The sequence below is a fragment of the Dermochelys coriacea genome, chromosome 5 (genome assembly GCF_009764565.3).
Source record: "Dermochelys coriacea isolate rDerCor1 chromosome 5, rDerCor1.pri.v4, whole genome shotgun sequence".
NCBI lineage: Eukaryota > Metazoa > Chordata > Testudines > Dermochelyidae > Dermochelys > Dermochelys coriacea.
The window spans coordinates 21,656,716-21,676,361 of NC_050072.1; the positions used below are offsets into that span (position 1 = coordinate 21,656,716).

General features: G+C 38.8%; 1 protein-coding gene across 1 annotated transcript in view; it reads left to right on the forward strand.

Annotated features, from left to right (window-relative positions):
• NEDD4L (NEDD4 like E3 ubiquitin protein ligase) overlaps nucleotides 1–19,646 on the forward strand; it is a 366,011-nt gene that overhangs the window by 166,831 nt on the left and 179,534 nt on the right. The window contains 2 exon segments of the mRNA XM_038403055.2: nucleotides 4,609–4,647; nucleotides 8,389–8,442. Coding sequence (XP_038258983.1) covers nucleotides 4,609–4,647; nucleotides 8,389–8,442 — 93 coding nt within the window.

Below are 19,646 nucleotides of genomic sequence, written 5' to 3' on the forward strand. Positions count from 1 at the left end.
GTTCAGTGCTTGCGTAAGAATGTTCATGTGTTCCTCACATTTAAAGGGGCAACTCCTACCACATTTTGTCATAGGTTTTTTGTTGTTGTTGTTGTTGTTGTTGTTATTATTGTTATTATTATTATTATTATTTCTCCCCTGGAACAACTTTCTCTCTCAAGACTGTTTCCTAGTACAGATAACCACACTGCCTTTATACGTCTTAGTATCTCACTTCTTAAAATTGTCACAGCTGCGAATTCCAAAGGTGCAAAGGCTTGGATCTACAAGGCCAAGTATATTGAACTTAGCTGAGAGGGCAAAATATGAGACTTCAAGAAAAAGGGCAATGTGCTTGTAAAGCCCAAACTTTTAAATTTGAGAGGTCAAACCATCTTTCCTGACCTCAGACCAGACACTTTCACATTCTCCACTTGTATGGTGCTAGTCTGGACCTATATTCATAGAGGAACACTCAATACGTTGTAATTCCTCCACAAAAAATAAGGTGCAAAGGAGACAAGTGCAGGTAAGTCTCTTCTGCCCTCCCTGTCCTGAATATTTCAACAAATGTAATCTGCTTGGCTTCTGTTTTAAAAATATTTGTATTTTCTTATTCCATATCTGAGGGGAGGAGAGCTTCATTTTTCATTGTCTTTGATTTTAGATATTTGAAGAGCAGTACAACCATGTTAATGGGTGAGGAGAAAGAGTGTAGTACATGACATTGTACAAACAATGTTATACGCATTTGCTTTCTAGACCTGGTCTTTACTCACATTATAAAAGAAAATATGGAAAAATACTTTCTTTTAAAAAGCACCAACCATCATTTAAACTGAAGGAAGTGCTAAGATTAATATTATTGTTCCAATAGCTACTATGATTGAATGTTTCTCTGGATCACCTTATCCAGGATCCTCTGCCATCTTATACTGCACTCTGTATTTAAGGGTAATTGCTGTTTATGGGCCAAATCCTGCCAACATTCTTGTGGTAGCCCCATTGCCTCCAACAAGGCTAATGATTAAGGCTACGTTTTAATCATGGGTATCTTTTAGAAAAAGTCATGGCCATGTCACAGGCAGTAAACAAAAATACATTGCCCGTGATCTGTCCATGACTTTTACTATATACCCCTGACTAAATCTTGGGTGTTCTAGGGCAGGGGGTGGCCCAGGGGTGCCACGGGAGCTCAGGTGGGGGGCCTGGGAGTGCTGGGAGGGGGGTGGCAGCACGTGGCCCAGGACCCCCACAGCTTCTGGGGCAGCCTGGAGATCCCTGCTGCTGTGGGGTGGAGGGAAGTTGCGGGAGGTGGCAGGCTCCCTACCTGGCTCCGCGCAGCTCTCTGGAAGTAGCGACATGTCTCTTTGCTCCTAGGTGGAGGTGCGGCTATGTGCTGACCCCGCCCCGAGCACGGACTCTGCAGCTCCTGTCGGCCAGGTACCATGGCCAATGGGAGTTTTTTGGGGGGGGCCTGCGGGCAGAGGAGGCGTGGAGAGCCACCTGGCCATGCCTCTGCCTAGGAGCCGAGGGACATGTTGCTGCTTCTGGGGAGCCCCCCGAGGTAAGTGCCACCCGGAGCCCTCACTCTGTCCTGCGCCCCAACCTTCTGCCTCAGCTCTGAGCTCCCTCCCACACCTAAACTCCTGCTGCTTCTGGGTGCGGGTGGGAGGAGAGGGCAGTGCCTTGAGTCTGCCCCAGCAGTGGCTGGTGTGGCTGGCCTGGGGCTGCCCAAGCTGCTTAGGTGGCCCCAGAGTCAGCCTCACTGGCCGCTGCAGAAGTCACGGAGGTTCTGGAAAGTCACGGAATCCGTGACCTCCGTGACACTCTCAGCCTTACTAATTATTTTACTAAGCACATTACAGGTGTTCTCATGGCACTGTTGTTGCCGGCGTCACAAGATATTTACATGCCAGATGCATTAAAGATTCATATGTCCCTTGATGCTTCAACCACTATTCTAGAGGACGTGCGTCCATACTGATAACAGGTTCTGCTCGATAATGATCCAAAGCAGTGCAGACCAATGCATGTTCATTTTCATCATCTGAATCAGATGTCACCCTCTGAAGGTTGATTTTCTTTTTTGGTGGTTTGGGTTCTGTAGTTTCCGAATTGTAGTATTGCTCTTTTAAGACTTCTGAAAGCATGCTCCACATCACATCCCTCTCAGATTTTGGAAGGCACTTCAGATTCTTAAATCTTGGGTCGAGTGCTGTAGCTATCTTTAGAAATCTCACATTGGTACCTTCTTTGCGTTTCGTCAGATCTGCAGTGAAAGAGTTCTTAAAACGAACAACATGTTGGGTAACCATCCGAGACTGCCATAACATGAAATATATGGCAAAATGTGGGTAAAACACGGAGCAGAAGACTACAATTCTCCCCCAAGGAGTTCAGTCACAAATTTAATTAACACATTATTTTTTTAAATGAGCATCGTCAGCATGGAAGCATGTCCTCTGGAATGGTGTCCAAAGCAGGAAGGCACATACGAATGTTTAGCATATCTGGCACGTAAATACCTTGCAATGTTGGCTACAAAAGTGCCATGCAAACATCTGTTCTCACTTTCAGGTGACGTAAATAAGAAGCAGGCAGCATTATCTCCCAAAAATGTAAAAAACTTGTTTGTCTCAGCAATTGGCTGTGCAAGAAGTAGGACTGTAGGCTCTAAAGTTTTACACTGCTTTTTTTTTTCTCAACTTCTTATTTCTATTCTTTGTGGTATTGGTGAATGGGTGCTGTAACTTTAAATGCCATTAAATGTAGTTTTTGTTTGCTAATTAGCATTTAGCCGCCTTCTTCATCCATTTTAATACCTCTCTGCTAGGCCTAACCTTGTGATGGCCTTTACTATAGAATTTAAGTTAAAACTACTTTACAACTACTTGGCATTCAGTGAGGCCCAAAATGTCTCTGGCATTATTAGAGACATTATTAGAGTCTTGGGAAATAGGGACAATTACACATTTTTAATTCTGAAGGCTGAGCACATTGCACATTGCGTTCCTCCATTCTTCCTCCCTCAATTTCCCTGGGTCCCACCCTCCCATCCTGCTCTATTTCAGGGACTCCTGTGATTCCCTACCCCATTAAGCCAGGAGTTCTGTGTTCCCCACAATCTCCCATCATGTGCAGAGGCTCGTCCCCCATTCTTCATTTCTTCCTATTTTCCACCCCACCCCACCATTTGTTTTTCTGTCTTGGAGATAGATCATTCAGGATGTCGACATTTTAAAACTATTGGGAGGATGGGCAGAGCTGAGATGGAGGTATTACTATGCTGGAAGGTGCTGATCAGATGCCAAGAGCTCCATGTGTTCCTCTTTTTACTTCTTCTGCTTTTCCAGTTTTCACCAAAACCATTAGGATTCCATGATGCTTAGAACATTCCCTGAAATTTTGAATTAAGTGGATAAAGCATTCAGAAGCTATTGCATTACATAGACTGAGAAACAGTATTGAGTTAAGTGCAAGACCTCACTTCTCTCTGCCAATTGGAACAAAAGCCCTCACTTTGAGGGGGATTGTTGTCCCTCACAACAATGGAAATATTGAAACAGTGACACGTATTTCTTTAACTTATTTTAAAAAATGGCATAGTAGACTTAGGAAGCTTAAAAACAAGTATTTCCCATGGCAATAAAACAAAGCATTGCAGTTTTCCTTGAAATGTGCTGAGACATAGGATTGTTTAGTATGCTTTGATACTTGGTGTTGAGCCTGTGATTAAGGACAGCTTGTGGTCTCATAGCACCATTTTATATAGCTTCAGGTCCATGTTTGGCTTTTTGGGAGAATTAACTTTGTCCCCAATTCTGAGCTGTATGGAGCAGGGATGATCAATAATAGAGGTGGAGTGAGCCAGGGGAGAGGGGCAGGGGACAAGGGGGTGGGTGTGTGTGTGTGTGTGTGTGTGTGTGTGTGTGTGTGTGAGAAAATCGTTTGACATTAAAATGAGCTGAATGGGCACTTCAGTTTATTCTTTTTCAAAAACTGAATGACACATTGCTAATATTCTTATTGCTAATCTATTCATTTTGATAATTTTATAGTTGGTATCCTTTTAGGTTGTAAGCTAATTGCATATTCTACTCAAATCATTAATACAAAATTGTGGTGCTCCATAGCCTTTATTTGGGAAACTTGGGGAAAAGAGCCCTAAGCAAATTCAACAAAAACAAATGTTACCTTTTTGCAGCCTAGAGCCATAACTTTCTTTGGAGCACTAAACTCATCCTGGTATTTAAAAACTGGTCATTTTGCTTACTTTGGTTTATTTATAAAACATTTCATTAAGACTAGTCTTCATTACAATCTCTCTGCATAGATCCTCAATCATATCCCTTCTACTGATAGATTCCTATTTATAGTTAACATCTATTTCTGGATCATCCCTCCCATGCTCAGTTTGCTTGGTAGATGAGTTTAAAATCATTTGACAGCAATGTTTTTATTCTTCGTGGTTGTTGCTATGAAATATTAGGGTTGTTTTTTATTGACCTTTTAACAGAGATTGTCACATGCATGCACTTGTAAGTGACTGCAAATATACTGGCAGCTGCAATAGACTTGAAGATTTAAATCATATTGTTTGCATAAAAAAATTAATTTCTTTTACAGACACTGAATCCAAAATGGAATGAAGAATTTTATTTTAGAGTAAGTTTTTTCTTTACTTGTAATAAATTGTTTCACTATAAATAGATTGGTAAAATTAAACACACCACATTGTAAAGGGGTGGGAAGGAGTTTATTCCCTTTAGTATTTTACCCTTTAAATATTTCTTGTGTATTTCAAAGAAAAATCACTTGAACTGATGTATTTACTCCCTAATATCTGTTCTAAAGGATGGAATAAAACATAGGATTTGCCATATGGTTTAATGTATGAAAAGGTTGTTGCACAATTTAATAATGGTTCTTTTTATACATGCTTTGAGTTTATGTATATAGAAAATGTAATATGCTTCACTCAAACATGCATTTTTAGCATATCCTGTTTGCTGTGGTATTAAACTGGTAATGTAGTGGCAAATAACCAGAAATTCTTCCTAGGGCTATATGATAGCCCAGCATTACTAGATGAAAGAGACTAAGTAAGTGTTTCATGGTTAAAGATCTTGAAAGTTGAGCAAGCATGACAAAAAGTAGTGAAGTGCAAACAGAAAAGGAGGATTGAAAGAGCAATTTTTGGCAAGTAGCATAAAAGCAAAGAGAATATCAAATTTATTTTTGTAACTTTTTAACTTGTCATATCATGTTAGCAATGTTAATAAACTGCACTTAACATCTTGTGCTTTTCCGTTATAAGTAGTAGTTGACATTTTCATCATAAAACGTTAAATATTCACAAAATGTGAAATAATAGGCTCAAAATAAAAAAATACTCTGAATTAAATGTTTTTCATCCTAGCTACTTATATTCCATAAATACATTACATCTTTGATCTTCAATTATTACAAAGAGTTTTCAAGGAGCAGTTACGTAGCTTCTGTCCAGTTGTAGTTTTTACAAGAATAGGTTAGGTAAAATTTCAACAGTTTAAATTTAGTCTTCAGAACAGCTGTTTGACAACAGGGAAAGGCATTGTGGATTTGTTAAAATGGTAGTATCCTGTCAAAATGCATTTTAGCTGTTGACCATTGTGCTAATTTGATAATTTACAACAGAATATTTGTTAATATCTAATTTGGGGAGATTATAAATGCTTTAAAATGTCAGTTCCATTAAAATAGCTTTTTACAGGGTGAAATTTAATGGATTTTTATCTCTAAAACAATCTTCCCAGAGATAGCTATTTTGATTCCTATAATCTACTACAGAAGGCACTTAAATCTGTTTCTTTGAGTAATGCAGAATCTCTAGGAATTGTCTTGGCACTAATCTCAGTATGACTGGCCCCAGCTTTTTCCATTTCAGTTATAACAAGATTCGATATATGCAAGCTTCTCAATAGTAGAATATTCATCTGGTCATGTTACACTTTCACATATTAAGTTTGACATTTCTGATTCTTCGGTTTCCCTGTTAAAGGCTACAAGAAAAATGTCTTGGAAGCCAGCAGCAAATCAAAATGTTTTTCCATTGTCAGAACTAGGTGTTACCAGTTGCGTCATTAGTATTTATTCCCAGTTAATCTACTTTGCTAAACATAATTTTGAGTACATATCAGTAATTTACCATATGGTTCCAGTTATCAAAAAAACCGAAGTACTAAAAGCCCAGGAAATATTGTGTTAAGAATAAACTTAAAAGAATCCAAACATCAAGGCACCCAAACAACCTTAACTCTGTCCCTATAGTGATGTGCTGGAGGGGAAGACGCAATCTTTGGCTCCATCTTCTCTGACCAAAATAGGTAGTTTTTACCACCAGGTAAACTAGGTGAGGTCAACGCTATCCTCCCCTTCACAGCCCTGTGACTGACCTCACTTAGTTTACCTTATGGTGTCTTGTCTCCACTATGTATTTACTGCGGTCTCTTGGAGCCACAGCACAGAAGTTTTCAACACAAGGTAAACTAAAGGAGGTCAGTCACAGGGTGGTGGGGGGAGGAGAGTGTTGACTTTGCCTAGTTTGCCTCATTGGAAACACTGTAAGTGCCTTTTCTTCACTTAAGGTTTTACAATGAGATAACTTTCACCTCTTAGTTAACTCGCTGCCAATAAAACAACAAAAACACAACAACTGCAACTTTGTGTCAGCGAAGACAAAGCCTTATGGCAGCTCTATACTACCACTTAAGTCTATCTAACTTGTGTCACTCAGGGCTATGAAAAGGACACTCCCCTGAGCAACAGAAGTTAAAGCTATCTAAGCGCTGTCCATGCTGGCGCTATGTCAACGGGAAACGCTCTCCCACCGACATAGCTTCTTACACCTCTCGCAGAGGTGGAGTAATTATGCCGGCAGGAGACTCTCCCATCAGCATAGAGCTTCTTCATCGGACAGTGGCACAGCTGCGTCGATGTAGTGCTTCTAGCGTAGACCTGCCCTAAAATGGTCTTCGTTCATCTTTAGCAGTTCCATCTCATTAATGTCTATAAACACTAGAATGATTTACTCTTAGTCATGCAGTGGCTATGTGTAAATTTCAGCCTTTTTGTAACTACATGCTATCCACAGAAAAAGATGTACTCTTGGCTCCCTGCTGTTTCAGACATTATTCAGCACTAACTCAGATTTGATTCCACACTGGGCAGGTGAAAAGCAGTGCATTTCTATACACAGTGCTGAGTTGCAGAGCAGCTTGGAAGGCACAGAGCTCATGCAGTCAAGTGCTCCTCTTTTGGTGGTATTGTTGTGCATTCAGGATTTGCAGAAAACCAATATTATGCTACACACATTTGTATTTATGGTTTTCATTGATGTTTTTCATGGTCACTTTATACTTCCTCCTGGATGAAAATACAGTCAGATCATGAAAACTTGTGTTACTTAGAGCGTATAAATGAAACCCTGCCACACTATAAAAACTCATGAAAATCCTACCCAGAAATGCACATACTAATACTTGTGTGCACTCCCCTATTTGATGAATCACAACTCCTTGCGCAATTTGAGGGATATCCCCCTCTCTACAAACCCACATAAGTGTCTGCCTATTATGGAATATCTTCTCTTATGTTGCCTCAAATAGAGGACTGGGCTTAGCCACCTGTCTTACAAAAGCTTTCCTGAAAAATGTACTAACCTGGATTAACTACCATAGAAACTTGTCCTTCTTCATTGGTGGCCTTGTTGCCTCCTTGATCATTCCTTGTTTTGAGGGGATTTATGTAGTTCAACAGCTGTCCATGGAAATTACATCCTGGAGGTGTACTCATTTCTCTGCTAGTTGTAGAAAATTTTGCAGAGGGTATACCTTCTTACCTCCTCAGCTTTGTTTCTGAAGTGGCATATGTGGTTAAATGGGCTAGGAACAGTGACTGACTGGATCTGGGCAGAGGTTGAAAAATAGAGAAACTGCATAATTCTGAATGGCATGTTCAGAATCCAAAACAAAGGGGAATAGCCTTTAAAAATTCTATTTCCTGCATCACACCTGAGCTAAGAAGTTGCAGTACCAAGAAAGCCCCTATAGCCCCATGTGACATCCATAAAATGTCTCAGCCTCTTTGAAGCTTTCTTAAGGAACAGGGATGTAGTATACTAGGTGCTCTATTAATAACTGTAAGTAAAAACATAATATTGAACATCAGAACATTTCTAGTTGTACATTTAGGACTTAAATGTGTATTTACACACTAGGTATAGTTAGAGATATATACAAGGCCTGTCAGCCCTATTTCTATTGCCTTGGATTGGTCATTTAGCAAATTATTATACCCGTGAATGGTTTTTCATATAGATAATGAACATGAAGTAACGCTGTATATATATATATTTTTTTTTTATAGGTAAACCCAACTAATCATAGACTCCTGTTTGAAGTGTTTGACGAAAACAGATTGGTGAGTGTACTATTGTAATCCCCTTTGTGTGTGTTTTACTAATCTCACAACTAAACATGGCAGTAACATAGCTCCTGAATCTTAGTTCCTGGAAATTTGGCATACCTTAAATTAAAGTTTATTTTGTTTCAGTGGTGTAAATATGTACATTAAGGAAAGTAAAGTGCGATATATAAAGCAGGAATTTGACTATTTTACTGGCTGAGCATTCATAACATCTTGAACCAAAGTTGTCTTATTCAGTGCGGACATTTAGGGAATGCATACTGCAATTACTTACTTTTTTAAATCTTCTTTGATATTTTTGATAAGATTAAATAGGTGTGTAGGCAAAAATGTCTAAGGTCCGATTTTGGATATAGTTGATGTAAGACATCAATATAATCACAATTTATAGATGTATTTTGAGGAAATTTTAAAAAGCAGTCTTAGTGGAATAGCATACTGTGTGAGCCACTAACAGTATATTTATTAACACTTTATAACAGAGGATGTGGTGCTATAGCACAAAATATTCTGTTCGTTCAGATTAGATAAGTACAGTAGTTCTCTACCAAACTTACTTATTATATTGGGGGAAAATATGCCAGATATATTTTGGGTAGTTTGAATATCCTTTTGTTAATTAAAAAAAATCTCTCCTTAAAAGGTAAGTGGTGTTGTTGTTTTTTTTTCCTTTCAGCTTCATCAAAGCAAATATTAATGTAATGCTAGGGAAAAGATATAAATTCTGTATAGGTAACCTTTTTCAGGGGGGAGAAATCCAGAGGGCCACTCATTTTAATGTTGTGAGGAAGTACAGTAACAAATCCCTGTCACAGTGGCAACATATATGAAGACTCTGTGGTGATCAGTGTACTGAGTGGCACTTAATGGGTGTTGAAATGGGAATAATCTGTTTCACAAGCCCATGCCTCTAACATTTGAATTCGTGGAGAATCTTGATTAACTCTTGCTAGTTTGAGGCTTCTTACCTCTTTGCAGGCCAGCCAGCAGAGTGGAATAATATCAGAAAACTTGAACGAGTTTTATGCGAACCAGCAGAGGGTAGTGATGTGCACAGTCAAACCAGTATGTGACAGTATAGTGGTGGTTATTGAAAAGACATTTTTCAACCATTACCACACAGGGACATCTGAGAGATGGCAATTTCCCTTATATCTCATACTAGTGTGTAGTAACTTTGCATGCACCCTTTTATTTTGAGCCAATGCATGTATTAAAAAAGAGCACTTATGGTTAAATATATATTAGGATTCCAGGTTATGTGCCTAGAATGAGGGAGTATTGAATTGAGTCCTCTACGATTAATTTCTGTAGCATGAGTATATTTTTAGGATCCAAAACAGCTTACTAAGTTTGTCTGTTTTCTGTTACAATTTATGCTGGATATATACCTACTTGTAAAGTTTACATTTTGTAAGATTTGCCCCAAGAATAATTTTTTTGCTTGTTCATCTTGTTCCTAAACCACTGGAGAGTTGTTCATGATTGCAGTAGGTTCCCCCCAATCCCTGCCACAGCAGAGACTGTGGTTGCAAATTTAGTCTTTAGTAGAAAAGAGAGACTTGCTTACTTAAATAGCACAGAAACATGCTGTTATCTGAAAAGTGTGTTTAAAATAATACTAACACCTGTGCTTGCACAAGGCAATCTACAGTGCTGTTACTGTGTAGCAGATACCGATGTTTTTCTCATTGTTGGCTCGTAGTCCGGTTAAAACAATAGAGGATTGTACTGGCCCTTGGCAGTTTTATCGTTTAAACCAGCTTCCATTTCTCTTGTACTTGGTTGTTTTCTGTATTTGAAAACAAGCTGTTGTAAAACAGTGGTTTAAATGTCTAGATCTAGTATTGACCCTACACCTACAAGTGTAGGGTTGTTGAAAAAACTAATTCTTTGGAGCTTTCATAGGACCACGTTGCCACTCGTTGAACTGAGGTTATTTAGTTTATCTCTCTCTTGTAGAGAAACTTTTTCTTTAAACAGATGTTGTTTCTGATTCATGCAAAAATGCTCTAAAACTTCAGTGCACCTCAGCTATGACAGCCACTTTTTAAACACTGAGATTCTGCTATGTGGCAGGGCTGAATCGGGATGTTTATTTTAATTTTTGATTGTATCCCATATGTTCTTCTTTTGAGATCTTTTGGCTCTTAGCAAGCATAGCTATACTCCATGCTGGCAATCGGACTTGTGGTAATATTGCTAACTTTCTCATTGGAAGGCTGCCAGCGTTGGGCAGTGTTTCTGTACGGCGCTTAAGTCAAATCATTACAAAACTACATGCACGCCCTTCTTCAGTTTTCGCTCGTCTTTGCTGCCTGGTAAAAAAGAAAAAGAAACTTGTCTCCTGCCATCTTGTTCTTTTCTGCTGCTATCCTTGTCTGAGAAGTCTTTGTCATATGTAAGGTTTCTTTGTTGCAATTTCTAAGGGAAGAAAAGGATCTGTATGTAGGATGAGTAGGTTATGCTGTGTTTACAATGGTAATGTGAAAGTTGTGGATTTTTGGAAGAGTGAATAGATTGTTACTTAACCTTTTAAAGAAACAGGAAAAAAATCCTAGAGTATTAACCATGGACTAATATTAATTTATGTTCCACCATGATAGCCTAATGCTGTAGTATTAGGTGGTTGACAGATGAAGCCTGAATTTGTCTACTTGATCCATTTTTGTTCTTCTTAATCTTCTTTGTGAAGTCCACTTAAACTTTTAAGACTTAAAGAGCTTTTGTTGCAGTTAACGTTTTTGTACAAAAGTGCTCTGTGAATGTGATGTGGCTTAGATTTATATCAGTGCCGAGTGTGCTTGCTGCCTTAGTCAGCTGTAAGAGCTCTCCCGCGGGGGCAGCTCTTTTCTGATGGAAAAGGAGCAGCTGTGAAGGTGCTGTTTCAGGCTCTTGCTTGTATTAAAAAAAAAAAAAAAAAACCCAACACACAACTAGCTTGCGGTGGAGAGGGGGAACCAGGTCATGTGACTCTAACCATCCTACCCTATGTCACAGTGTGTAGGAGCACTGATTGCTCTTATCCAATCATGCCTGGAATGCTGCTTGCCACTTGGGCTATTTCTGCTATCTGTCGCTATCAGTGCTGTAGTGCTAACGGTTTGGCAGATGGGACACTTTTTCTTGGAGTTTGTCTTTGTTTTTTAACTTCTGGCAGTGCCTGAATTGTTGCTGTTCTCCCTCTCTCCCTTTCTTCTCTTTGTTAAACCATGGCCCATCGGCTGCGGTTTCATTTTGGCTCTGGACGAAGCAACACAGCCCCTGAATCTGAGATTCTAGACCGAGAGAGAGAAGATGACTTTTTCATGGCATTCCACACTTTGCCAAGAAGAAACAGTCCTCATCCTTTCTCCCGACATGGAGCGGATTATGGTGGCGGAGATTTGCAAGAAGTGGGCTCCTTAAAAAGAAGCACATCTATGTTTATTCCTCAGCTGCTGAACAATATTGATGTGCGTCCAACAAGGAGCTCATCTATGCAGATCTCTCTTCAGCGCAAAGCTGTGAACGGCTGTGCTGATGAGTGTGGAGCCCCAGAGTCTCCTGAGGAGACTCTTCCATGTAAATTCTCAGACTTCAGGGAGCATTACACGTGCTCAGTTGACAGCCATTCTTTTTCTCCAAGCAGTCCACAAGTAACCCCAGAGAATTCTCCACCCAGGATGCCTGAAGAGATTGGGCAACCGCTTAATGGAGCTGTTTCCTGTAATCACAGAATATTTTGTACAATTCCTTCCAATAACCAGAATGATGATGCTGCAACTACTGCCCAAGAAGATGAAGCAAGTGAAGTGGCTTCAGGGTTAACCTTAAATGGTGTAAGAATTCAGCATCGCGCTTCAAGCGCAGATATGCATCAGGTTATGCTATTGCCCTTTGGTTCCGAGGTTCAGAATAACGCCCTTGCCTCTGAACCCAGACGCTGGTCTTTGCAGCATCTGCCAGATATGTCAGCAAATTCAGGGAAAAAGTTATTTGTTTTCCAGTTGCAGCAATCGCAGGCAAGTGATACAGGTACAGGAAGCGACTATAATTTTGGTTTTACTGGAACAAAAGGGAATAGATTGGTCAGGTATCCTCGCATACGGCTGGAGAGGAGTACTTCCTACCCTGTCCAGCCGCAACCAGAACAAATTAGCCCTGTAGAAGACGGAGGGAATTCAGAACTGCATGGAAATAGCAGAAATGGGTCAGAAATATCTAGAAGCAATTCGGTAGAGAGGATTCCTCAAGGGCAGGGATGCTTGTTCAAAATCAGACCGGATCAAAACACAAGGCAGCAACACTTCAGAATTCTTGTAACCCGTGGTACTGAAGAACAAAATCAAGTTCCTGATGAAGACAGCCCTGATACCTCTGGGCCTACAGTGACCAGTGCCACAGTAAGTAACATGCTGAAAATGCTTCTCCTTGTGTTTTATCAAAATGTAAATGGTAAAATAGAAAAGCTACTGAATTTTAGGTAACTAAAGAATTTCACTCATTAATACTGGTAAGATCTACAGTTCTCTGGAACAATCTGTAAAGCATCCCTAACTCTAACCTAAAATAGTTTTGCTTCCTGTTATGATTACATTCAGTGCAATGTTTTGTTGGAGTCCTAGTGTCTCACATGTTGTTTAACTCGGGTGTTCCAATTTTTTAAAACTCTTCAGCTGACGTAACACTGAGTGTCACTATTTGCTTTTATTTCTTTCAGAGTAGCAGCCGTGTTAGTCTGTATTCGCAAAAAGAAAAGGAGTACTTGTGGCACCTTAGAGACTAACAAATTTATTAGAGAAGTGAGCTGTAGCTCACGAAAGCTTATGCTCTAATAAATTTGTTAGTCTCTAAGGTGCCACAAGTACTCCTTTTCTTTTATTTCTTTATTAGTTTGCTAAGTCCTTGCTGCACAAAGAATTACATTTTTGAAACATGCTTCAATGCTTTCCATATTATTTTAAAATATATGTAAAAATGAAATTGAAATATACTAGCAGTTCAGGACTTTGTGGGGACAGATATCGGTAAAGAAATCAATATTGTTTTCTCAGTACCAAGTGGTGAGAATTGTTTTATTTCAAAGAATGCTTTTGCTCTTGACTTTCTTTAAAGTAAAAGCTTTTCACATTGTCCTTTCAGAGTCATATGAAATGTGATCAAACAACTGTAAATGCAACTTAGGCATAATTTATTACAATATCTTATAATAGAGCTTTGGTGTGGAAGATGTATACAATCTTCTTAATGCTTATTTCTCACATAATATATGAGAGAGAGATGAAGTTCTATAATGTTTTTTGAAACATACTTTATAGGCCCATGCGTGGGTAAAACTTACAGGGGCATGGGGAGTCATTTGCTTGAATTGCTGTGCAGTGCAATTTAACACTGCCCACTTGAGTTTCTAAGCTCAATGATGCTGTATATAGAATAGTAAGTACCCTATCTCCAGCTGTGAAAACAGACTCACAAGATCAGCTTTTGGCCTTTATTGCTTGTGTGTGTTCTCATTCTCTCATGTGCTCTTTCAGAGAAACGTAGTACAGAAAGACAGCTGCTAACTACAGCAAGACCGTATGATGACTCTGCAGCTTTCATAGCAAAGACTAACAGTGTGAAAGTTATTCCAAGATAACTTTCTTTTTAGCGTGTCAGTATACATTTTTATATTTTATACTTACAGTATACAGGGACATGAATAACTAGCCCTCACAGCCTTTGTGGGGAAAATTCTTCTCTTCTGCTATATACCATATCCCATCCTTTCTGTATAAATTGCTAAATGTGTTTGCTGTCAGTCTGTGAATATTTTACATTCAGAGTATTCCTGCTGAAAACTTCTCTAGTTCTTCTTTTGTTTGGATTTCACTATCACACTCAACAACATGTTAAAAGATTTGTTTTCATTTAAAACACTTTTTTTTATTTTGAGAAGTTTTTATCTTGTTTACATTAGAGTTAGGCCTTGAAGTGTAAACTTCTTATCAGGCCACAGATTTTCCTGAAGACTTGAGGATGTTTGAATCTTGGATTTTGGGAGAAAAGGGGCCAGCTGTGAAGTTTTACTCCAGTTTTAACTTTTCTAAAGTTCGGTATTATTTACATCCAGGGTTTTGGTTCAGGCCCCTCTCTTCTCTTCTACAAGTACACTTCATATTCTTTAGATACCCTCATCTAACATCCAGTGGGTTGCACACAGCTCTTCATCTTAAACCATTACTCCACATCACCCAAGTCCTATGTCTAAAGCGCCATTTTTCACTCATTATCCCTGGTTTATTTCCAGCACTGTAAATATCATATAAATGCTTCCATAAATCAGAGAGTGGAAGAAGATTTGGAAACAATACGATTTGTGTAACTTCCCAAAAGGTAGTTCATCCCCACTTCATTGTCCCTGCAACAGTGCCCATCTCTGTTAGACTGGAGAAAGGAATCCCTGAAATCTCTCCTGAACTTGGCCTCCATTTTAACAGTATATTTATGTTTTGGGGTATAAATTTATAGATTTTTCTAAACCAGTTATGCTGAATGCTACTGAGTGAACTCATGGCAATCAGTTTCAGCCTCACACAAAGTTCGTCAGTCAGTTGTGTACCTTGGCAGTTGCAGAGGCACTCAGTCTAAACAGGATTTAAAATCTTCCTTGCAAATAGGTTTCCTTAATTAAGACTTTTTAAAGATATATCCTACTTTTCTGACATTATTTCTAGTGAGCCCAGAAATGTTTTGGGTGGAGGCAGTTTACTAGGCACATTTTACTAGGTGGGGGAAAGCTGGACAATGAAAACAAGTTAAGAATGAAAGGTTTTCTTTATTCAGTCTACACACACAATGTTTTTCAGTGGACTGTCATTTTTAATTCATCCCTTACAAGTTTGTTTTGATAGATCACATGATGATGAAAATTGTGTGCAGAAATTTGTTTCATTAAACTGGGGAGAAAAGTTTTTCCTGTTAAAACTCTGAGTAAAATAATTTCTAGACTCTTCCAGTTAAGCTAGTTTGTGTGTATTTGATTGATATAGGGCATGGGCCCTGGACTGTAGACAGCAGCTGCTATAGCCTTATTTATCTTGAGTGAAAACATTCATGCGGGCGTCTGCAGTCCTACTGCTACTAAGTGTTTATGATCTTTCAAATATCTTCTGTTTTAATCAGAAGTGTTTTTGGGCAGCCAGGATATATTTCATTGAGTTGTTATGAAATATTAGGTAAAATAAGAATATATGACCAACTTAAACATTTATTGGAAGTCTCGGTAGATTCTTTGTGTTACTCTGATAGTTTATATGCAGTATGAAAATTTTCATGCTATGTGTGTCTGCATATTAAAACAAAGTTATTCTGTCTATTGATATGTTCATGTTTATATTATTGGGGTTTTGTATATGTATGCTAGAAATACTGTGATAACTGAACATAAAAAATCCCATATAAGGGGCAGCTGGTGTTGGAGAATATCCAAGTACTCCAGTGGGCATTTGTTATGGTTAAGACCAAAAATGCAAAGTATCTTGACAAATAAAATATTGCGGTATTGTATTGTATTTACTGAGAAGGAAGACCTAACACCTCCAGGGCTTTGGAATGCAGTCGTGCAGTTGTCACAACTGAACTTTCATTCTTTCTTCCTTCCTTAGGAATATCTTTCTAATCAGATCCAACTATTAAGGTAGCACTAAATCCCACTGAAAATTGTCTAAATTTTGCTGTGGGAAAACTATGAGCTTGGAACTACTCTTTAGTTGGCTTTTTAAATGGATTTTCTTGAGACTACCTTCTTTTAAAAATCTAAATTTCTACAAGTTTCTGATACAACCAGAATCTTTATCTGTTTGTTTATACACGTATATCTGTACTATACAAGCAAAGGTATGTTACCACATACTTACGCAATGCTATCCTGTGCCCATTGAAATCGGTGGCAAAAACCACATTAACTTCAGAGAAAACAGGATTGAGCTGAAAATAATATGTGCTAATATACAATATCACTTCCTCCTTAATGGCTTTCTTGGTGGCATATATAAAAAAATAAAACGTAAATAGATATTTTAAGAGAGAGCTGGACTATACTTTTTACTATATATTTAAAAATGTGGTTGACACTTGACTGTAATTTCTGTATATTAGGATTTTCTAATTACTATTTAAAAATTATATTTTTAAAAGAATACCTATTTCCAATGTACTAATTAGCCATTAATGGAAACATAAGAAATACTAGAAATGAATTGATCAGTTTATCTAGTTTATTTTAAAAATTTCTGCTCTTTCCAGATAACTGCATCAGAATATACTCTTAAGGTATGTCTACACTGTAATCTTAGCATAAGTCTCCACATATGTTTTTGCCCAAATCCCATTACCATCCATATGCACAACCCTCAGGCAAGGATTTATTTGCACTTTGAACCTGCGCTTGCTTGCACAGAATTAAAGCCTGAGCTGTGCTTTATCTCTGTCTGGAACCCCTTTGCTGTGAGGGTGCAGACAAATACTTAATCACTCAAATACTAATAGTCTTCCATTGCCTTGCTGCTATTCAGATTCTCCCACAATTGATAAAATTGACTGGGAAAGAATGCTAGAGCATCTCAGCACACAGAATCACAGGATATTCCCCCAGAGACGCACAGACAAATGCAGAAAAGTGAGGACACAGTGACACGGGTAGGGCTTTGCTGTGGTCAGTGCTCACACTTGGGGTAGGCTAACCTGTGTGCTCAGACCTGGGTGTCAATCACCTGGGCTAACTGTGCAGTGTCCCTGCCCTAATGCCTCTTCTCTTTTCCATTGTTTGTTTTCAGAAGATGGGAACATAGACAATTAATGTTCAATTTGCAAACTCCCACTTGCAACAGATTCTCGCTCCTATTTAGTTTATTTGTATCTGTTTTATACTTGGAGTATTTTGAGCTGCAGTCTCTTCAAGGCCTCGTACCCACTTAAAATATTCAAATATCAGCATTTTAAATGTTCTTCACTGGAGCCAAGTAACTGTAAATACCCGGAAAGATACTGGAATAAATTATTAATCAGGTTGTTCAAACCTGGAGCATAATAAGGTAACAAATAATAGCCAACATGGATTTGTGGAGAACAAATTTTGTGAAAACAATCCTCCTTTGACCGAGTAACCAGACTAGTGGGGGTGGAGTGGGAATAAGGCAGAAGTAGACGTGTTATATCTGGACTTTAGTAAAGTGTTTGGTATAGTCCCACATGACATTCTCAAAAGCAAATTAGGGAAATATGATCTAAATAAAACTACTATAAGGTAAGTGGACAACTAGTTGAAAGACCGTATGTCAGTGGTTTGCTCTCAAACTGGGAGGACATAACTAACAAGGTCACTCAGGGTTCTGGGACTATTCAATATTTTCATTAACATCATGGACAATGGAGCAGAGAGCGTGCTTATAAAATTTATGGATGGCACCAAGCTGGAAGGGGATCTCAAACATTCTGGAGTACAGGATTCAAATTCAAAATGACCTTGAAAAATTGGGGAATTGGTTTGAAGACAAACGCGAAGTACCTCGCTTAGGAAGGAAAAATCAAATGCACAGCTACAAAATGGGGAATAACTGGCTAGGTGGCAGTACTGTTGAAAAGGATCAGGGGATTAGAGTGGATCACAAATTGAATAAGTCAGTAAAGTGATGCATTTGCAAAAAAGGCATATATCTTTCTGAGGTATATTAACAGGAGAATAGGATGTAAATAGGATGTATTTGTTCCACTTTATTTGGCACGGGTGAAGCCTCAGCTGCAGCAGTGCCACCAGTTTTGACTCCCACAGCTCAAGAATGACTGGAATAAATTGAAGAGAATTCAGAGAGCAACAAAAATAAGAGGTTTGGGAAAAATAACCTATGAGGAAAGCTTAAAAGAACTGGGTATGTTTAGTCTACAGAAGAGAAGACTGAAGGAGGGATGTAAGTTTTCAAATATATAAAAGGTTATTATAAACAGGATCGTCATCAATTGTTCCTCTTATCCACCGAGGGTAGCACAAGAAGTAACCTTAGTTTGCAGGATGGGAGATTCAGGATATATATTAGGAAAAACTTTCTAACTGTGAGGACAGTTAAACAATAGAACAGTTTACCTAGGCAGGTTGTGGAATTGTTGTTATTGGAGGTTTTTAAGAACAGGTTGGACAAATGCCTATCAGATATGGCCTAGGTTTACTTAATCCTGCTGCAGAGAGGGAGGGTGGACAGTATGGCCTCTTGAGGTCCCTTCTAGCCCTGCATTTCTATGATTCTATGAACTCACGATGTATAGAGGAGGTAAAGATTTGTGCTCTTGAGGCTTACATAAAATGAGTAATTGACAACGGAGAATTGTATGGCTACAGTGTCAGTGAGGATTTCTTACGTTTGTTGTCTTGTTACCAGAATCCCAAGGCTTTATAGAATGGCATTTGAAAGTTGTCTTGTGTATGTGTGTTTGTAAAACAGGGGTATTACATTCTAAATGTATTCTTAATATTCTTTGTCTGACAATCTCTTTCCAGAGTCCCAACTTCTTTGCTTTTTACACCTCTTGGAGACAAACTTGCTACTACTTGTTCTTACAGCATTGGCTGCCTTAGGTTTTATGTGTAGAAGCTCATTTGGCGGGTTTCTGAAGCTTTTGAGCTCTCTAAATAAGAGTTGCCTGCAAGTTACCGTAATCCCCATGGAAAGCCACTACTGATGGACAAAAAGAAAAGGAGTACTTGTGGCACCTTAGAGACTAAGAAATTTATTAGAGCATAAGCTTTCGTGAGCTACAGCTCACTTCATCGGATGCATTTAACTGATGGACAGTTAAACTGGCGTATCTTTAAGCCACTTGGAGAACCAGAAGATTTCATTGCCCCCTCAATCACACTGGAAGTAATTTATTTTTATTTTCTATTATCCTGACTACCACTTCAGGGACACGCTGCCAATTCCACTGCTAATCAGTGTGCTGGGAGCCACTGGTGACCATGAAACTTGATTGTACTGGTGGCTGAGTGTTTTACTAACATAGACCATAAAAGCGTAGAAGCATCAAATGTTCCTCATTTTTCATGCAAAGACAATATACTATATGCTGTATATATGATTGCGAATATGTATTTGCACACAGTATTCAACAAAGTAAAGCCTTTTAGCCACATACCAGCCCTGCAGTGGTCTTGGGAATGAGATCTGAGTGCTTATATCCAGGAA